At 41.7% G+C, this 21,623-nt stretch overlaps 1 protein-coding gene across 2 annotated transcripts in view; it reads right to left on the reverse strand.

Annotated features, from left to right (window-relative positions):
- xylb (xylulokinase homolog (H. influenzae)) overlaps positions 1-21,623 on the reverse strand; it is a 40,701-nt gene that overhangs the window by 18,541 nt on the left and 537 nt on the right. The window contains exons 2-17 of one of the 2 annotated variants that reach the window (XM_030768569.1): positions 21,477-21,559; positions 21,181-21,250; positions 20,862-20,942; positions 20,453-20,539; positions 19,651-19,779; positions 19,479-19,544; positions 19,179-19,251; positions 17,514-17,632; positions 17,084-17,165; positions 15,456-15,496; positions 14,233-14,348; positions 12,847-12,962; positions 12,485-12,558; positions 11,923-12,019; positions 6,044-6,102; positions 5,833-5,937 (exon numbers count right to left, since the gene is read on the reverse strand). In XM_030768569.1, the coding sequence (XP_030624429.1) occupies positions 5,872-5,937; positions 6,044-6,102; positions 11,923-12,019; positions 12,485-12,558; positions 12,847-12,962; positions 14,233-14,348; positions 15,456-15,496; positions 17,084-17,165; positions 17,514-17,632; positions 19,179-19,251; positions 19,479-19,544; positions 19,651-19,779; positions 20,453-20,539; positions 20,862-20,942; positions 21,181-21,250; positions 21,477-21,559 (1,359 nt within the window). In that variant the 3' untranslated portion in view covers positions 5,833-5,871. Of the gene's footprint in view, positions 1-5,832; positions 5,938-6,043; positions 6,103-11,922; positions 12,020-12,484; positions 12,559-12,846; positions 12,963-14,232; positions 14,349-15,455; positions 15,497-17,083; positions 17,166-17,513; positions 17,633-19,178; positions 19,252-19,478; positions 19,545-19,650; positions 19,780-20,452; positions 20,540-20,861; positions 20,943-21,180; positions 21,251-21,476; positions 21,560-21,623 lie in introns of those variants that run through there. The other variant, XM_030768568.1, reaches the window with a different exon arrangement.

Consider the following 21,623-nt stretch of genomic DNA (forward strand, 5'->3'; position numbering starts at 1 on the left):
GAGTAGTGGATAAGGGAGGTCAGTGTCCATTTATAGTAAAGCAAAGCCCAGACCCAGCTGTGTCCCTCCAGCCCAGCAGCCAATCACATAAGGCGCTTTCGCACCGGAGGAACTTTTCATAGTTCTTAGAACTATTGGAGAAAGTACCCCCTTTTTGGCGTGTTCGCACCGCAGGAACTTAGAACGATTTTAGTTCTAAGAACGCCGTTTTGAGGGGCTTTTTTAGCCCCTACTCCAGGGTAGGTACTTTTGCAGCACAATAGGAACCTTGTGACGTAGATGTACAGCCATTGGTCCAGACGCAGGTATACGATGATTGCAACCGCCATTTTTAGAGATCCGTGCAAAATATAAAGTCTTAGAACGTATTTCATTTAGCTTTTGATATTCATGTCTCAAAATGTCTGGAATTGTAGGAGGGGGCACATAGTTTTTATGTTTTATTTTACCGGTATTTTATATCCCCCAACAATGACCATTTTGCAACGTCCAATGTATATTTGTACATTGAAGAGGTAGCGTACACTCCGCTTCAGTAGGTGCTTGTGTGTCCGCTTGTGTGGCTGTGATCCGCATTTTAACCTAAAATAAGAATGTGTTTATCCAGCTTACGATTTTAGGGCTGCGGCGGGGAAAAAAAAAAAAAAACACGATGCCGCGAGCAAGGGTCAGGCACAAGCGCTATGCTAGCACCCGAAAAGTACTATGCCCATCAAGTCATTCACTGCTACATCGGTGGTAAATGCATAAATGCATTGGGAAATTATTTTCTCCATTGGACTGGGTCTATCGCCATACAGTTTTATTTTCGTTAATGAGAAGGCAGTTATAAGTTATCAAACGTGCAATCAATATTTCTGTCATTCAAATTCAGTAAAACTCATTGCATATACTGTAGTCTAGTTTGTCGATTTCTTTTGCCGCAGTAATGGTTATTTTTTTCCTTTTGGAGGTATTTAAAAGGTCTTAAAAGTCATTAAATTTGTACTTCAAAATGTGCAGCTATCCTGGTTAGTCATAAACAACAGCTCTTAGCTGCTATACCGTCGGCCGGCTTACGTCACCTCAGCGTTCCTACTGGCGGTGCGAAAGCAAACAGAAAAAAGGCCCTAGAACGAATGTAGTTCTAGGGGAAGCTCCACAGGGGGTAGTTCCTATCGAATTAGACCCTAGAACTGTTCGGTGCGAAAGCGCCTATACACTTAGACTCATGGTTCCCCACAGGCTGACACACACATATACAGATACACGCACACATACGTGGACACCCACATACATGCACAGGCATGTGCACACGCATACAGACGCGCGCGCACACATTTTTATGTATATATATATGTGTGTGTGTGTGTGTGTATACATATACATATATATATATATATATATATATATATATATGTACACACACACACACACACACACACACATATTAGGGATGTCCCGATCTCAAAGATCGGTATCGTCTGATAAAGGCATTTTTTAACTGATTGGTATTGGCTTTACTGAGCCCGACCTTTATTTTACGTCAGTTGTCACACAGGTGTCGTAAACGGAGAGCACAATTTGTGGCAGGACGCGGTTAAAATGTCTGCAGTGTGGATATGTTTTAAACTAAAGAAAGAAAGCAGTCCAACAGCCACTTGTAATGTTTGCAATGCGAGCATTTCGCGAGGCGGTAGCAACGCAGAGCTGCGTTCTATAGGCTACTACCACTGTGATACGGCACCTAAAAAATAAAAACTCAACAGAGTTTTTTACAGTGAGTTCACTCAGGTAACACAGGCAAAGGCTGCTCCGAAGCAACATACATTGGAGGATATGCTTTTAAAAGGAGAGAGAAATTCCCTCGAGACAGCGACAAGGCCAAAAACATTACCAAGAGGGTAATTGAATTAATCGCTTTGGATGACCAGCCCATGTGGAAGCGAATACAGAGGCGCGTTCAAATTCAGCCAGTTGAGGCGAACGGGTTTTCTTTTAACTTTTAAATTTGAGCGTTTTTTAGCTCAGCATACTCCAACGACATTCATCCACAAGGCTACTAATAACAACCAAGGTATCATTTCAAAATTGAAACACCTAACGCTTTAGCTGTATGTGATGTATGCAAGTTAGCCTAAACTAATGACCACAGAGAGCAATGCAGTCGCATAACTAACGCTAAGGATTGATATCGATAGCATATAAAAAAAGAGGCTTTTAGAAAAAGTATCAACGTAAATGACAGTTAGACAACTTAACCACTTGAATTATTATAAGATTAAATAAAATCGAACACTAACGTATATTTTCCGGTGTTACTCCCACAATATGCATTTCAGACACTGCTCTACCGGAGCAGTTTACTTTGGTTTACTTTGTTATTTTGTGAATAAAAAAAGTAATAAAAAAAAAGGAACGGCTTGGCCGCAGGCAATTTTTTTTCTTAATGCATTTGCTATTCAGCTGTCAAGCACATACATTGAATTGGTTTTAATAACTTTAGAGTACTTGAGATGTGCACTGTGCAACTGTACTACCTAGGAATACAAGTATCGGATCGGGAATTGGTATCAGCAGATACTAAATATTACATGACTCGGATCGGGATCGGGGGCAAAAAAACTTGATTGGGACATCCCTAATATTATAGATAGATAGATAGATAGATAGATAGATAGATAGATATACATACACACGTACACACACACACATATATATATTTATATATATATACATATATATATATATATATATATAAACACACACACACACACACACACACAGAGCGCAATCCAGAATTATTGGCACCCCCTTATTTAATGAGTGAAAAAGATTGATGAAAATTTCCCTTATTGTTTATCAAATGTTGTCTTTACTCAGCAAATAAAGAAATTATATAAATTCCATATGAGCCCATTACCACAAGGAAAAAGTCACAGGTGATCACAAAATAACTTTTATTCTGAAAAACGTGTGGTAATTGCTGACACGCCCTCATTTAGAATTTTGCGCAACCCCGTTTTGCCAACAGAACAGCACTGTCTTTTCTTGTAATGCCACAGAAGAAGGGATTTTCAACTATTCCTCAATGCAAAATCTCTCCAGATCTCCCAGAGTCCTGGGTTGTCTATTGTGCACTCTTTTCTTGAGTTCAACCCACAGATTTTCAATTAGATTTACGTCAGGGTGCTGGGATGATCATGGCAAAAGCTTGATTTTGTGTTCATTAAACCACATTTGAGTGGATTTTGATGTGTGCTTTGGATCGTTGTCCTGCTGGAAGATCCAACCACAACCAAGTTTTAGCCTTTTAGCAGAGGCAGCCAGACTCTGATGTAAAATCACCTGGTACTTCCTGGAATCCATTATGCCATGTATGCGAACAATACTGCCAGGGGCTTTGGAGGAGAAACATCCTCCAAACACTTGGTATTAGGTGCTTTTCTCGGCAGCCATCTTTATTTCTACGCCAAACCCACCTGGAGCAATTGGAGTCAGAGTGCTCAATTTTTGTTTTGTCTGACCACAGCACCCTGTCCCAGTTAAAGTTCTAGTGGTGTTTGGCAAACTCCATGTGCTTTTGCTTGTGGTGAAAAGATAGGAAAGGCCTCTTTCTGGCATGCCTTCCAAACAGTTTGTTGGCATGGAGGTGACATCTTACAGTGGATTTGGAGACATGGTGACCCCAAGATGCCACCAAACTCTGTAATTCTGAAACTGCAGTCTTTGAAGATTTTTTTTTACTTCTCTGACCCTCCTCCTCACTGTGGTTGCTGACAGAATAGCCCTGTGTCCTCTTCCAGGCTGGTTCATGATGTTTTTGAATTTCTTAAATTTCTTAATGATTGCCGTAACTGCTGATATGGGCATTTTAAGTCAAGCAGCTTTTTTCTTGTATCCATTCCCTGATTTGTGCGAGTCAACACACTTTTGCCCTATTGCAATGGAATGCTCTTGAATCTTTCCCATGGTGATGGATGACTAAAGGATTTGGGCCCTGTGTCACCTCATTTTTATACTCCAGTCAAACATGAAATCATTGATGACTGTTTCAAATTTCCTAAACACTTAGGCCCTGTTTACAACTTGCATTAAGATCTGATTTTGGTGATCCGATCACAAGTGGACAGCTCTAAGTACGTCCGTTTACACCTGGCTTTAGAATCCGTGTCTTGAACGACTACTTGAGATCGGATCTCACTTCCCTGCTCTATATGCAAATAAACATGTAAATCACTTCCAACACATCACCCCTTTCATTGAATTTCAGCTTTGCTTTTTTGACTGGAGATAGTGCTTATGACATCTAACAATGTCCCTCTCTCTCTCTCTCTCTCTCTCTCTCTCTCTCTCTCTCTCTCTCTCTCTCTCTCTCTCTCTCTCTCTCTCTCTCTGTCGAGCCACACATGCTACTCCTGAGACACCAGTGATCCTGACTCCTCCCGCCCTGTGGACTGATCCATCCTGGTGTCATCATCTTCCATCCCCCGTCAGCCTCCTGTCTACATCACCATCCCCTTTGTTCATGCCCCAATTTATTTTCAGCTGTAACTGCCCACGTGGTCGGCACCTATTGCACACCTGTCTGACCAAGGAGGGGTCTCCTCTCTCTGTGGTCCTCCTCAAGATTTCTCCCATTTTCCCATTTCCCTCTTGGGTTTTTGGGGAGTTTTTTCTTGCCCGCCATGAGGATTAAGTCAGGGGGTGCCGTCATATTTTGATTTGACTGTTGTGGCCTGTAAAGCCCCTTGAGACTGTAAACAGTGATATTGGGCTCTAAATAAACTTGAACTTGAACTTGAACTTATGACATGTGAAATGTCGGACAAATTTGGTTATCACGGATCGCTGTTTTGAGACATTAAGGCACGTTAAGCTGTTTCTTTATAACAGGCGTCAATGGAGAGGAAATCGCTGAATGTGAGATAACGACCATACCCCTAGGATTTCGATTTTGATTTTTTGACAGGAGGTGTTTCTGACAAGATATGTCCGAAAGAAATTTCGTGATCATTGATCGCAGTTTTGGAACATTAAACCACGTTGAGCTTTTTCATGTTAAATGTTGTTGTTTTTAAGTGGCGGGAGGCATCAATGCACTTCCCGTGCCTAGTCTGTCAGAAATTAAAAGAAGAAGAAGAAGAAGAAGAAGAAGAAAACAAATCAAAACAGTATACATTTTGCCTATCGTTGTTGTTGTTGTAGCCTGTTATTGCATTATGATGCCATTGGCGAGCGAATGTGTAAATACACGAATGAGTTCGTACTTCCGCGTAAACAGAGGACGTCAGTTGAGTGGGCGGTCGTTCAATGTGGTTGAGTTTGCATTTGCGTTTACACTGCTATAAGAATGTGGTCATATGCGGTCCAGACCACCTCCGAATGTGGTCTGAGTGATCGGATCTCGATGTGACCTCAATGCGCATTGGATGCGTTTACACTTGTACTTTTGAGCTATCCACTTGTGATCGGATCACCAAAATTGGATCTTAATGCAAGGTGTAAACAGGGCCTTAGGCCGACTTAAAATTAGTTAAATATGCATGGGATCATACTTCATTTACATTTCCTTAATTCAAATTTCTTGGGGTGCCAATAATTGTGACATATGTGATTTTGTTTTAAAATTTTATTTTTCACTAATGGTTGCTTTATTCTAAGACTAAACATACCTCAAATACAGTCAAGATTTTTTTTCTTTTTCCAATAATAATATTAAGATAATAACTGATTAAGTGGATTATATATAAGCCTTTTCAATCATTTTTAGCGAGGTTGCCAATAACTCTGGAGGCCACTGTACATATATAGACTTTGCATCCGCGTATCTACAGTATATACCCCCCCCACACACACACACATACATTCCATCAGCTTTGGAAAACCACATTACAAAGAAACATGTTCACATTCCAAATTCCAGGAAAGCAAAGTACAAGGGAGGGGAGTACATTTCTAGAAAAGAAAAGAAAATATCAGACAACAGATCCAGACTGTCAAACATGGCTGGTAAAGAAGAAAACAATAAGGTGTTGACTTATTCTCCTGTGAAAGCTCTTACCTGGAGAATGTGTTTGTTTGCTGAGGCTCCTCCAGTTGCCAGCACTCTTGTTCCCGGAACTACAGAAAAACAAATGACGTTAATGTCAAATCCCCTGTACAGAATGTAACAGCAGAACAGAGCATATTTATTTGCATTTTGTGTTTTAGTGTAGCAATGAAACATTACACAGTCACTTCTAGACTTATACTGGCTGCATGCCATATACTTCTGAAGGGTCGTATTTTATGACAATAAATAAACAAACAAACAAACAAATAAATAGAATACACTTCATGCATCTTTATGTTTTCCAAATGCTTGTTTAACAAAATCATTTTCTGTAATCTTGCCCTTCTGTTCTGATGTTATTCCTCACCGCACTCAATGTCGCAGACAACACAAGCTGACATTACTTTGACTGACATTTTTAAAGACATCTTGATTCATAAGTGCATAAACTGTACTTATATTGATTTGTAGGAAATATGTCATTAGCTAGGCCTATTCAAGCCTGGCGAAAGATGTCTGTGGTAAAACATATTGGCAAACACCCTAAAAAGCCATCTTTGAAACTGACACAGGGATAGTTGACTGCTAAATTAGCCCCACTCCACTAAAGACAGTCCGGAGTGCTTCTCTTAGAGAGGCAGCAGAGGAGTGGGACGGTGGGAGACAGAACGCTGACGCGGGCGTATGATTAAGGCCCCTTTACCCGACTGACTTCATTCACAAGTCTTTGCAAGGTTGGTATTAGTATAACAACACACAGCAACATCTCCAAAACACCTTGAGCCACCAGGCCAGAATATTTTTGGAAGAGATCTTCCTCTTATGAGACAAACATCAAGAGGTTCAGATTAGCTGCCTGAACTAACTGAGCATAATGTTTCTTTGTGCATCAGGTCCTGATTCCTTCGCACTGAGATCTTGTGTAAATATTGCATTTCATATCATAGGAAACAAACCTCCGCAAAAGATTTCTCAGTGCAGTTAAAACACAGCTAAACTCGATTCACAGGAAGTTTTCATATGCACTTGAGAATATCTTGGACAAATGAAACAAACAACCACAGAAACAAACTAAATGGAATAATGATTGCAACTCCACATTCTTCAGAACTTCAAAAAATAAATGAATACATAAATAAAAAAAAACAACAACAAAAAAAAGTAGCCACCCCCTAGTGAGCATTCCCCCCCCCCCCAGTTATGGCAGCATCTCACACTGCTGACATGCAGTCTGGGACTTTATCTTGGATTCTCAGCTGTGCCTAGCCAGCCAACAGTGGCTGAAGTTCGAAGGGAATACAATTAACCATAACCCCCTGTGCAGCTGAACCATCCCAGGGTGACTGGCTCTGTCAGGGTTTGTCCGTGGTCACAGACGCCTGTGTCGTTGTGGATGTTGTCATATGACTAGTGTCCTTTAGCCTAAGCTTAGCCTAAACATAAGCAGAAACCTGCCAACACAACTGACAAGCACGTCCATGCTAGTAAATACCAGAGCACTAGCTCTGGCACTGAATGAAAACACAGGAACATGGTCCTTTTTTGGTCATCTTCCTGAGTCCTGGGTCTCTCCCTCACAGTGGTCATGATCTAACACGTAACACATAATTAACACTGATAAATTCTTAGCTAGTGGCAAACAAAACATCCACGTGAAAACACTTATTCACTTAGTGCTATGGCTCTTTACCCAGAGGTCTATCTTTTCACAGAGAGAGAGAGAAATCAATAGAGTGTTGTATAAAGACACAGAGAGCAGGGCTTTAAGCTTTGCCACGCTTGGAGAATGAGCACTGCTTTAGACGGGAATTTCTGATGATTCTATTTCCTCTGAACACAAGAGACACAAGCCCGGGCAAGAGGAGAGACACAGCTGGGCAGGAGGAGAGACAAGCCCGGGCAGGAGGAGAGACAAGCGCAGGCAGGAGGAGAGACAAGCGCAGGCAGGAGGAGAGACAAGCGCAGGCCAAGAGGAGAGACACAGCTGGGCAGGAAGAGAGACACAGCAGGCCAAGAGGAGAGACACGGCTGGGCAAGAGGAGAGACACGGCAGGCCAAGAGGAGAGACACGGCAGGCCAAGAGGAGAGACACGGCAGGCCAAGAGGAGAGACACGGCAGGCCAAGAGGAGAGACACGGCAGGCCAAGAGGAGAGACACGGCTGGGCAAGAGGAGAGACACAGCAGGCCAAGAGAAGAGACACGGCAGGCCAAGAGGAGAGACACGGCAGGCCAAGAGGAGAGACACGGCCGGGCAGGAGGAGATTAATAGAATGATTAATATCGCCCTCATTTGCATCCATCTAATATTCATGAAGCCTGCTACATCACTCAGCCCTCTGTGTGTGTGTATCTGTGTGAGTGAGTGTGTTTGTGTATGTCTGTGTGTGTATATGTGTTTGTTTATGTTTGTGTGTATGTTTATGTTTGTATGTTTGGCACATTCACACACTGAGAGCTGCACATACACAGGTGCATACAGAACAACCAGAGCGCCTCCCACCCAACAGATCTGTATGCAAGACTTCCTTCAGTCCACACACACGCACATACACGCGCACACACACGTACACACACGTACACATACACGCACACACAAACCACCCAGAATAACGCCATATCTCTGGATTCTGAATCTTTCTCATATCTCTGGACTATCTCCAGTCCATCGATAAACTCCTCTGAATAAACCTGAATTCGATCTCTTTATCCTGGAGAGATAGTGGTGTTCCATAGATACCCAGTCAGATCTAATACCACCATGGATATTGTACATGGATACATGCAAGCGCTCTGCTTTGCTCCTACAGTATCCTCGCCTTCCACATATCAAAGGGAAGCACAAAGCTGGAGCCTGTGGAGGCGAACTCCCCATGCTGCTACAGGGCTGCCTGATTGAGTGGCCAGGAGAGATCGAAGAGAACGGTGAATAATTTACAACCAACACCAGGGCTATGGAGAGAATCAATGTCCCTTAACTGGGAGATGGATTTATAGCACACATAGACGGCACAGGGGGGCCACAGAGTTCATATACCGCTGTGGAGAAACACACAGAGAACACCCAAGTGTCAATCTGTACTGTAATTCTCATTACCGTAATCCTAATTCCCATTGTTACCACAGTGATGATCACAAGCAATAATCCACACCCGTTCCCTATTCACAAAGACATCATAAAGATATCTATCTATCTGTCTATCTGTCCAACTATCATCCATCTTTCTGACAATCCATCCAGAGTCCAGATGAACATACATTCTACACGGATATCGGTATTTATAGTGTGTATATATATGTGTGTGTGTGTGTGTGTGTGTGTCACCAACTATAATCCAACTGGAAGAAAAAAACAGAGCTGCAGTCAATACAATTTTAATCCAGAAATAAGACGCAGCTCTAATGCGCACCTTCATGATCCAATCAGCGTTTATTCAGACCTTAACACTATACTGCCTCTTCAAGTCGACCAGACAGGGAACACGCAATTGCTATGCAACCGTGCTGGTAACCGTGGTCTTCTCACACAAATCCACTCATGTTCCAGCTCTCCCACTGTCCCACGTCAGAGTACTGCTATTCGTGTCAGTATTCCCCTCCCCATTAATTTATAAAGGGCTGGAATATTATCGGGATGTTTGCTTTCGCTAAAGAACAATCTGTCAACCTTTGGCTGCATTATTAATGACTATTGATAGGCAAAACGTGGAATATGGCTGTGGCGAAAAAATAAAAAACTTTGTCAGAGAGAAGCTGACCTTCACACCGGGGAGATTTCTGTCCAGCTCGCCCCTGGTCTTAGACGGTGCCCTGCAGCAAGCCAAAAATGTCAAAACACCTTCAGAACAAAATCAATGGAACAAAGAGCCTGTGTAAGAGGCCAGACCACCCCCAGTTCCCCAAACTTTACTGAGGTAGTTTAGGAAATGCTTATCAGAAGCAGACAAGTTGTGGGGTTTTTTCCTGCATCTTGGTCTTCCATTTACCTAAGGATAAAAACTCAGGCTTACAAAGAACCTGTTAAGACCTAGCAGATAGGAGAAGAGTCTGGGATTCCCAAGATGTTCTCAGATGGACAGAACTGTGCACAGCACAACAGACCACGTCAAGACCTGCTGCTTTTGCTACACAGACTATGGTAGAAAAACCTCACTTAATTTAAACCTCCACTGAAACTTTGAGAACCTCATTCCACCACTCGTTCTTGCCACTGCACAAAGGAAAGACTTTGAATGGAGATGCACGGACATTAGCCGAATGTTGGTGCTCTGACCCCTGCTCCAGTCACCTGCCACATTAAAAGTGTCTCTACAGTAATATACCATGGAGCCCAACAACATTTTCACATGCAACCATGGAAATGCCCCATCAACGCTAGGAGTTGCCGAACTGCAATGAGCTGAATGAACTGAAATGAACCCAGTCTGGCAGAACATGGTCAAACTGTCTTGTCTGTGAGGTCCTGCCCAGTCTTCAGGGACAGTGGGATTCGTACTCTCAGCCTCAGCAATGGAGTACAAATAATTTACTAAAGTGTCACCTAAACTAACTGCATGGACATCCTCAGTCTAAATCATAATATGAAAATGAGAGAACTCACTGGTCACCAGAGGACATTCACAGTTGTGCCAGTCATCAGTGTAGAGCAGTGGACCACACAACATGGATGGTCTAGCATTTTGAGGACCACTATATTCTACAGTCTCCTCTCCTGGAACCCCCTGTCCTGCTAATGTTTCTCTCAGTCGGGCACTAGCACACCTCATTCCACCGATCACCTAATCATCTAAACCTTGGTGAGCTGTGATAATGGAGGCTTAAAGCAAAGATATGCAGGGCACAGAGTGGCATTGACTGGAGGAGAGAGCCAATGTTCCACAGTCTTGACTTGTTCTCAGAAGAACATATCTTATTCTGCTCTGCTGTTGGTTCATAAGAAGTGTGAGTATCTACCTCTTTTTTTTTTTTTTGGTCTGAAATACTCCGGGGTAAAGAGACTGAGGCAGGGAGTCAAAGTTTGTATTCCAGACACACACAATAACAGCAGGGACAAACAGAAAACGAGGAGGGCAGTAAGGCAGGGGAATTTTCACAGGCTAGGAGAAAATTCCCCTCACTCAGCGGTTGAGCGTGCTTTAATTAAAGCCTGTTTGTTTCGGCATCTGTCGGCACAGAAGATTCCCCCGCTCGCAATATAATTATCCTCACTGTGCCTTTTCTCCCCTCCAGAAAATGAACTTCAGGAAAAAAGGGGAAATCTCATCTCAAGTAACACAAAGACAATGGGCTGTGGCTTTCTTTTTTTTGTAAGGTTTTTTTTTTCCTCAGTGGGGTGGGGGGGTACTCCAGGACTTTACTGAAATGAAACCACCATTGGCCTATAACACAAAGTGAAGCAGTTTTATTGTTTGCTGTGCAGTTTTTGTCTCTGAGGTTTTTAACATTTGGAGTCAGAACTACTTTTTATCTGCTGAGTTCTCCTCAAGGACTCCTTGAATAAAACAGCATCCAGACATAATGCTTAAGGGGTGCTGAGAAAGACAGGCCACAGACGGGGTGGGAACAGACAGCAGGAAAAAGAGGCACGGTTTTGATATCGTGCAGCATGAAGGAGCAGCAAAAAAGAGAATCTGAGAGCAAGAAAACTCAAGTGGGGGTAGAAGGGGTTAAAACAGGACTGGAAAGATAAGATTTTGAGAAATGAATACAGGCAGAAGAACGATTGCAGTGATATTGAATGGGGATCAGAAAATGAGAATTTAGATAAAGAGGTAAAAGAGCATGTGTAAGAACTAGAGAGTGAGAGAGAGAGAGAGAGAGAGAGAGAGAGAGAGAGAGAGAGAGAGAGAGAGAAATAGAGAGAGACAAGAGAAAGTGAAAGAACACTTACTGATTTTATACCCCAGGTTTTCAGCATGGACCCTCTTTGCCAGGAATTGTCCTTCAACCAGGGCTCGGATTTCCACCTCTTCGCTAAAGGACTCTACCTGAGCAATCCCAGAGCAAAAAAAAGCCAGGCTTAGGGTAATGAGGAACGGGGTGATTCCTGGTCCCACAAAGCTCCCTTTGACTCCAAGCACAGTCCCACAAAGGAGCTCAGTGGCCCCGCCGACTTCTGCCGGTTCACACAAAGTCCCGCAGCGCCCAGGACAATGGACGGGGAGAGAATGTCGCGACTTCTCACAGCGGTTTAACAATCAGAGTATTTCACTCAAGGCTTTTTCTGCCATAAGAAATCTGTGCTGCTTTACACTGGCTGTTGATTCAGAGAATCACTGATTCCCATCAGGGAATGCCATACATAATTGTTATTGGCATGATAATTAGCAATGAATTACTTTTTATTAAGCATCCTCTGTAGAGTACATTAAACAATAAGCAGATTCTTATTGGTTTGGTCAGCACGTGTCTGTTCAATCTGTCATATACCATGGCATCATGGTAGTACCCACCCTTTTGTTATGCTGGTCAAATCTGTGAACACCAACCGCTGGGGGTGTGATCTCCATTGCGTCGAAATAGATTCCTATGAGAACCAGAGCAGGTTGGTGTGAGGTCACAGCTGACTCAGCTTTATTCCTTTATCACCCTTCACTCACCATGTCCACACAGGACAATTCAAACTCCCCATTCACGCACACAGGCATACACGTAACCAAATTTGTCTTTAGTTCGGACGATTAAACACAAATGAACTGTTTGATAGTAAACATGTTTATCCACTTACACTGATGACTGAGTTCCAGCCAGAGGTCTTGGTTCATTTGTGGGCAGGAAAAAAAAAATATCCAGCATGTTCCACTGAGGGACTCACCTATATTGCCATTATTCCCCATGGGACTTGACCTTAAGGCATTGGAGAAAAGCTCCCACGAGCCTTGAGCACGTTCATTACGAATCCTCTCCCGGGTCAAGGAGCCGTTCTTGAAGCTGATGAAAAAAAGAGCGGAATGCTTTGCATATCCTCAGGTCTCCAACCTAACAATTATACCCCCATCTGTCTCCCTCCCTGCTGTCCTTGCCTACTACTCATCTAATCCAGGAGTTGTCAGCTGGGGGGGGTCTCATGAAACCCTAAGGGTTTGCAGCTATACTTTAGGGTGTTAGTGAGATTGCGATGGTAACATCAATGTCAAATTAAATTCACATACTATAATTCTCAAGTGGGTGCTTGAGAAAAATAATCTGGGTGGAAGGGGCTCAGATGCCAAAATGTTTGGAAACACCCAATCTAGACAATCCAACAAAGTATGATAAGCTGATGGAAACTTACACAGAAACTAACCAATGGTATAGACAGATGTAATTTATACCATATCATGGTTTCATGTCATTTGATGAAACCGGAATACGACAAGGTTCTAAAGTAATAAGGAAATGTCAAGAGCAGTTTTCAGTTGTTTGCTAAAAATGACAAAAGCAAGAGACAAAAGAGCACATTTCATTTGGTCACTCAGGAAACAAGTCTTATATCCTGTCAGAAACATAGGAGTTGCCTCCTAATGTAACATGAAGATATGAGAAACCAGAGGGAAAAAAAATCACCAGAATTTTAGACATGTTTGACACAACATACAGAGAGTATGTATTTTTTCTGACAAGTTGAAGAGACCTCCATTAGCCTAACTGAATGATGTTGTTGCTTTTGTTTGGCACGATACAATATGAAGTGGGAGTGGAACCAGAGTGTAAATCATAACACCACTGTTCTCCAGTTCTAATATACTGAAAAGGATTGGAAACTTTGAGCAAGGTAAAACAAGACGGGCCCAAGGTGAAAAGATTGATAAGTGGGTTGTAGGAATAGCTATTGTAATGGTGCTGAATAGTACTGAAAACCTAATGTGTACCTTACTCCGTCAGAATGAGTCAAACACCACTTAGTTTTGATGTCACTTCAAAACTAGAACTCTTGTGTGCTAAAACTCTTCCCTTTGCTACTCCATAGCAGCTTTCATTGTCAGTGGTCAAACTAATCTGCAATTCTTACCTGAGGACACATATCCATCTATACCTCATACACCAAAGTGAGGAAACTTCCCATCTAGGTGCCAAAAAAGGGAAAAGTTCAAAAAGAAGAGTTTCAGAGGACTCCCTGATGTTTTGGGCGGCTGTTTCAAATGTATGCCGTGTCTAATGTATGCCGGTCGTCTGTGAACTACAGTGACCTACTTAGCTACAAAGGAGCAGAGAGTTTTACCATATCAAAGCCATGTACGACTGGCAGTCCACGGGATTGCAGAGGATGTGGCCTTCTACTGCTGGTTTGGGCTCCTTGATCCAGAGGAAGACGGTGTCACTAGTGCCCAAACTCACCTGGGAAAAACGGGTCAAACTCAGAGCAGAACTGCTACACTGCTAATGCTAATCCTTTCCAAGCTGATATTTGACACACAGTACCTCAGGTAAGAACAGTTAATCCACATGTCTATACAATCCTTGAACTACTGTGTGTGATTCTATTAATGTGGGGATTGCTGTCTTGTTGATGCCATGAATAAAAAGTGATGGGGCTTGCGAAGAATTGGTATGTGAAACGGCTTGCGCTAACAAGAAAACAAACGCAGCAATAACGTGACTGGACCATAATGCAAAAAAAAACAAAACAAAAAAACAGTAAGTGCTCTTTTTAAAAGCAAGAGTTTGTAAACTGCAGGTGTGTTTTTTCCCCCCGAATTATTACACATTGCACAAAATCGAAGCTCAAATGCACAAAATGAATGGCTGGATTACTCTATTTTAAACTTTTTATTGTCTGCATCTCTGTAACGTGTCAAAAACAATTTGGCAACAAGGTGGAATGTCAGAGCTACATGTTAGCGATGTTGCAGTCAAATCTGGAAAATCAAGCAGGTAAATGCTAATGTGACGAGCGTCAAGGCTGCAAGAAAACTTGATAAGAGCTTATGATTGAAGATCTTAGCAATTATTCATGAGAGAGGAGCCAAAGAGTACTCTAAGTATATACAATCCGCCATTTAGCGGAAGATCAAAGATGTTTCTTGAACATATAAACTACATAGATCCCAGAGTGCTCTAGGTTTGATGATGAAAACAGCTGGAATTTCGCAATCATTGAACTCCTAAATAAATCATAGACTGACTGAAATTTAAAGTGTTCACATCCACAAATTATGGATTTAGACATTTAATCATTCACATTCGCCGCAACATAGCACATCATACACGAAGGAAAGTGATTCCAGTACATTTAGTGCCGTGGCTACCACTTCTGCAAATTATGCAGTAGCTAATAACATGCATTTAAGTGCACCAATTTTAGACCGATCAAATAGTGAGCTACGTTTGCAACAGCCTTCCGTTTCTCCCACAGTACAGCCATCCAAAGTACGTATCAATGTTTCTGTAGAAATCGGTATCATCTCTACATGTACTTTCTCTCCACATTAACGCATCACTTACCGCAATATCGCCCTCTTTTAACTTCATGCCTGCCAGGGATCCTGAAACGTGCGGATGAAACATTAGTCAAAGCACAGCTGAGGCCAGATACTAGAAAGAAAACATTCATCTCTCTTAGTTAGGCTGTTTTCATCATCCCTCTTATTAAATAACAAACTTACGATGCCGTCAAACCTTGGATGAGGAGAAGATTATAAATCACGAACATTAGCATGTACTGTCTAGCTGCGCTATTGATAGTGAGAGGTAGACAAGTGGCAGGTAAAAACGAGGTTTTGGTGTAAGCTATCACTGCCAAGTGTACAGCTACAAAGATTAACAGGCCTGGTAGCTGTGTATAGTAACGAGTGACAGTTTTTACATGTTTTAATTTGGCACCGCAGAGGGTGGGCTCGGTTAAAGTTTAATCGTTTCCAGTCATCGCAAGTCTTTGTGACCTTCATTTACAAAAAAAATTCCAATAAATCTCTTCCAGCTGTGACACGGTCGGAGACTCCAAGCAAGGATGACAGTCTCTGAGAAAAAATGAGTCCGCAACTGAATTTTAATCTCAATACAAGGATGAAGTCTGCTCTTATCACAGAAAATCAAAATAAAATAAAACTGAATAAAACATAACTTTCAGCACTGTTCCTGAGAGAGAAATCTTTGCCCATCTAAGTACTCGAACTAATCTTTAGGTGCATTTGCAATTAATCTTATAACATTGCTACACCTTACACATATAATAAAGCAACTCACTCTTAAGCTCAATAATTATGGCCCATAACGTACACAGACAGCTCTCAAACTGTGACTAACCAGTAATCTTACATAGTTAATAGCACAGAAGGGTCAATTAATCCATTGTAATTGGCCATTGTGTGGAGTAACACACATTGCAAAGACGACTCTGGCTATACCCTTACGGGGCTCCTCTTGCTGCTTGGGCGTCTCCTGCATTTTTATTGGTCATAAAGTCACTTTTATGCAGATGACTCTGCTGAGCTGAGATAGCATTGGTGCCACCAGTCAGGGTCATTTTTGTGTTCATCTGGCAGCAGAGGACTCTAATTGAAAAATGTACGTTCATCCCAACAAGAGAGAGAGAGGGGTGTGAGACATTTGGCCGCACGCCAGACTCTCCTTCCCTTCCCTTCCCTTTAACGGGGGCCATGGATGCTGCTGCTGCCTCAGGTGGCATGTGATTACTGCTCTTTTTGGAACCTACTGGAACAGAGTGACTGGACAGACAATCATTCAGCTGGTGCAGCTTGAGTGCCACCTAGTGGCCATCTGTCTTCCCTGTGTGTTGAGCTGAGACAGAAGTTCACGGTACGTGCTTTGTTTGTCAGCCTTTTCCAGAGCCTCTGTCTTTGTGTAGTTTACGCATGTATTTTACTAAGATCCAATTCAGTGGAACAGTTTTTGTTTCTGAATCTCTCTCTACCATAACCAGGGTTGTGTGAAATAAATACACTCAGTCTATTTAAATTAAATTACATCACCCTTGTCCCATTTTTTCATTAAGCACACCTTTAACAGAACTTCATCTCTGTGACAGAGCCACATTAACTGAAAAGAGAGAGAGTGAAGGGGAACAGGTAATCTGTACTACTAGGTACTCAGTATGTACTGTAACTTCTTACCTGGGTTGTCTCCAGTGAACGCCACCACCTTACAGTCGTTCGGAAACCCATAGCGTTTGGCATAGTAACAAGACACAGGACCCTGAAAGAAACACAAGATCAATGCCAAATTCTTTACAGGACAGTTTTTTGGTTGCGCACCATCCAACTGTTGACTTTCACAGATAGATACACTATACTGGAGCAGGGTTTTTGGATATGCCGTTCAGCACACATGACTCCTGCTCTAACGCAGCCAACAAGATTGGCAGTATCAGGTATCGGCGTAAATCAATACCACATGCAGGTCATGACTTGTGAGAAGCCCTTAAGAACACATTAGAACTCTATTTGCCAGCACTCAGGACCATCTGAGAAAGATCAATCGTCATCATGTGAGTGATGAAGGGCAAAATAATGGAGGAGAGAAGAGAAATTGAACAAATGGTACCAGGACCGCTGTAGATGCCACCGGGTCACCAAGTTTGTCTCTCAGCTGTGGTGCTGTAGCTTTAAGACAAGGCTCTGACCACTGTTTACTGAAGATGTCCATCAAATTCATCCCTGACCCTGAGAGAGGATATAAATATGAATGAGCAGTTTAATTCATTTGTTTATTTATTTTTTAACAGTAATACAGAGGGACAAGGCTGTTATCTGTAAACAACAACAAAAAATGTTCTTAACATTCCTGGAGGTTAAACAGTAAATAAACACACTCCATCAAGGACTTTTCTGTTTATATAAGAAGGTAAGATAACCTTGAGTGTCAAGTTTGATTTCATTCCCAGCCAATAACAGAAGAGAAGACAGCCCCACTCACACTTACACAGCAGTGAGAATACAGAGGTCACCAAGTGCACTCAACTACCTATCATTTCTGAAAATAAAAAATTATATTAACTACATATACAGGAAAATGGTAAAACGGTCATCGCGCTCTCTCTGTGCTATGGCTTCAGAGGACAGCCCTCTTAAATCACACAGGCAGTGCTCTACTCTTAAGGTGAAAGACGAAAGAGATTCGGTAAAAACACCAGTCAAATGACAGCTGAGTGTACTATTATAAAACAATAGCAAGGCCATAAGTTCCCTGACAATTTGACAGTTTTGCAAGAACGATGTTTTTTTGTGTGTCAGTTTGATTGTTTGATATTAAATCTTCTTCCTTCAGCTGCTTTACAATCCATCCAGTGAAGTCCATATCATATTACTTGTTAGGGGTGCGTGGGTAACGCAGCGGTTCAAATTAAATATGCGCCATTGTAAGAGTCGCTAGCACAAATATTAGCGATATCGCCAGCCGAGTTTGCGCACTGCAGAAAACGAAAAGAACCGTGTTAAGAGAGGATCGGTTAGGGGCAATACTTCTTCCTGTCATCGCGCCCCGTCGTCTGTTCAGGCAAGTCTACAGGTGAAAGAGTAGCGCTTCCATATGTGCTATGTTCCCATGGCGACACTAATGAGCCGGTCAGGTGAAAAGAAGCATTGTCGGAATAGAGAAAAAGGTACTTTCATTCTCTCGGTTCAGTTTTGATGCTGCTATTGAACTGCAACACGTCCTAACCATCATAGTTCATTGTATTCAGTCAGAGAACAAAGAACAAAGTTCACTCTTATGTCAACAGGATCTAGCTTTTTTCCAGACCATTGGTAAAGTTTCACGTATCTCCTAGATCAGCAAATACATCATAATCAAAACCAATCTGATTCTACAGAGAGGCTTGGCTTGGCATTGACAACAAAGGCTCATAAATTGCATCAGTTAATAAAGATCCTTCTGGAGAAAAAGTATGTTTTCTTAAGAAAGATCATGTGTTTGCTCAAAAGTTACCTAAACCTATGCTATCACTCTGATCAGGCTTATATTGGTTGACTATTCAGACAAAGGTCATATGTTTACACAAAAGAACTTCAACGTTCTCCGGCAAAGCTCCAAAAGGGAACAATATTTGGCTGAACAAAACGATTAGAAGATAATATTTAAAATCATATAACCATCGGTTATCTAATTGTCTTGATGGCTTTAAAAGCTTTTTTTGACCTTTTAAGTGATTGGTTTGAAGCAAGATCTCAAAACATCAGATGGAACAACAGTCGCTCTGTGTCAACTTACCATCACTGTAATCAATGCCAGCATAGTCCCCCAGGAAGAGAGATGAAGCAAAGCTACTGACCAATGAAATTCTCTGAAGTAACACAAACAGGTATCCATTACATATTACCCAATCCATTTTTGTGTCAACTGATTTTGAATGACAAGCAATTAGTAGTTAATGTCTTGATGATCAATATGGCTGGTTTAGATGTCAAGGTGGCTAATCATTATAAACTTTTCACTTAAATACACACAAATAAACCATCGGACCACTCATTTAACACATACTCCATTGAAAAACAATCCCCAAAAATGTACCTCTGTTTGGTTGTATTCCTCTGGTTTTGTCTTATAAATCTTGGCGATCTGATTTCCAGTAAAACGCTAAAATTAAAAAATACACAAAAAATAAGAGTTGATAACACCATCATTCATTACTAAACAGTAAAATTTTAATACTGGATTAATTCATGTCCACGTGAGTACACACCTCATAGGCCCGTGAGCCTGTGATGTCAGCGAGCTTCTGAGCGCCCCCTACAGCTGCCTCCAGGTTATGACACTGGGCTGTGGTACTGGAGTCCATCCACACCGGACTGTCCTGAACAGCAAAGCTGTCCTGGGAAGACACCGAGAGTATTGAGGGGAAAGAACCTGATGAAACTGAGCTTCATTGTATTCAGATGTGAAAAGGTAAATTCTGAAAAATGAATGTAGAACTTGTCAATTTGTAAACCATTCTAAGGTCACAAACATAACCTCAAATTCTCTGGGTGATACTTTATATATTCACAAAATTGGGGGCTTCAAAAAAGTATATTTCATATCTCTGATTAATTCTGCCATCCCAGAGCAACGTAGAAAAAAAAAGTTAATGGAACAGAAATTGGATTATTCACTCAGGTATTTTCAAGGCTGTGCATACCCAGCTTTTTTGGGGTTTAATAATAATTCAAAGTGTAAAATATATGTTAATAAACCCCTTCATTCACTGATATATAAGCTCCTGGGTTACTGTGCAAATGCCCATCCACCATTTTCTCCCTCTGAAGTCCTATGGTAAACAGGTCACCTTTTTACCCATGAGATGAGGTATTAACTTTTACCCTGACCTTAGCCTGACCCTAAACTCCAAAAATTCAATGTTCCATGACAGCATCAGGAGGTCCACAAAGACTTCCCCATTCTGATGGAGAGTAAAGCAATAATGGAAAAATTGACTAACTTTGTGTTTCAGGATAAAATATGAATCTTCTTTTTTTTTTTTTTTTTGTACCGATAAACATTCTCACCTGCAGTATGTCATGCAGAGGTTTCTCTGGGTCGAGGTAATTGAGGACCTGTCTTGCTCCTTTCTTCCAATACACGCTGCCGTGTTGCTAGATTGATGTCAAGATGACAAAGTCAATTGCGCAGTATAAGTAATGTCTGTTATAATTGTGTTTTAAATTCTTATATTGATTCTTAGCAACTGAGAAAAGTTATGATCAATCAGTGGGTAGCCTGCACATTTGCTTTAGACATGATTTTTCTTCTCATAGTCACAACTGTTTGTCAATACAATTTGTCAAGCAATTTGTCACCCACAATAACTAATTTTATAACCTGTTGCATAAAATACCTACAGTCCATTTTCAAGCACGACTACGGAGCAAAACTGAATTGTTTGAGAAAGTGAATACAACAGGCTTTTTAACACACCTGTCCACTCCCTGATAAAGCTTTGACATTAGAGAAATCAAAGCCATTATTCTTCATTTTTTGTAGAATCAGGTCAACAGCCTGTAGTCAAAAATTCAGAAATGGTCAACAGTGAGTAACACACCATATTAAAGCATTATTGCATCTTTCCACACTGTTTAAGACATGGAGCTTCTTTTGAGATCTCTCTCTCTCTTTCTCTCTCTCTCTCTCTCTCTCTCTTATTCCTTTAAAGTACACCCATTGCATAGACATGGTTAAACTTACCGGCACAGCTAAATGGTTAATTTACACTAAAGGGATTCATTTCTCCTGTTACCTTGACCCACATTCGAACTGGTGATGTTACAGTCAGCCTGTCTCCATGGACATGGACCCCTCCCTGAGTCCTAGTGTAAGGAACAGGACACCGGTATTACTTGGACCGTTCTGTCCTACAGAGTGATGTTTCACAGGGTACTTGTGGGAATCAATGTACTGCAGCTGTGTTTTGTTTCTGCAGTTGTTCTGTGCCGAGTTTCTTTGAACGGCCTTCACTCGAGTAGGATCTCGTTCAAGAATCGCACACAAGGGTAAAATGCGTACAGCTGGCGTAATTTTAAGAATAACAAATACCTGAATTCTGGCAGCTCGCTGTCAAACAGGACATTGTTTTGATGTATTACTTCAAGTCTCTCGTCAATAGCGAGCACTTTCAACTAAGACAAGCAAGCAAAGAGAAATCGATTAGTTGTCTGTCTGTGAGTACCAATACAGGTTTTG

Source organism: Chanos chanos, chromosome 3 (genome assembly GCF_902362185.1).
Source record: "Chanos chanos chromosome 3, fChaCha1.1, whole genome shotgun sequence".
NCBI classification, from domain to species: domain Eukaryota; kingdom Metazoa; phylum Chordata; class Actinopteri; order Gonorynchiformes; family Chanidae; genus Chanos; species Chanos chanos.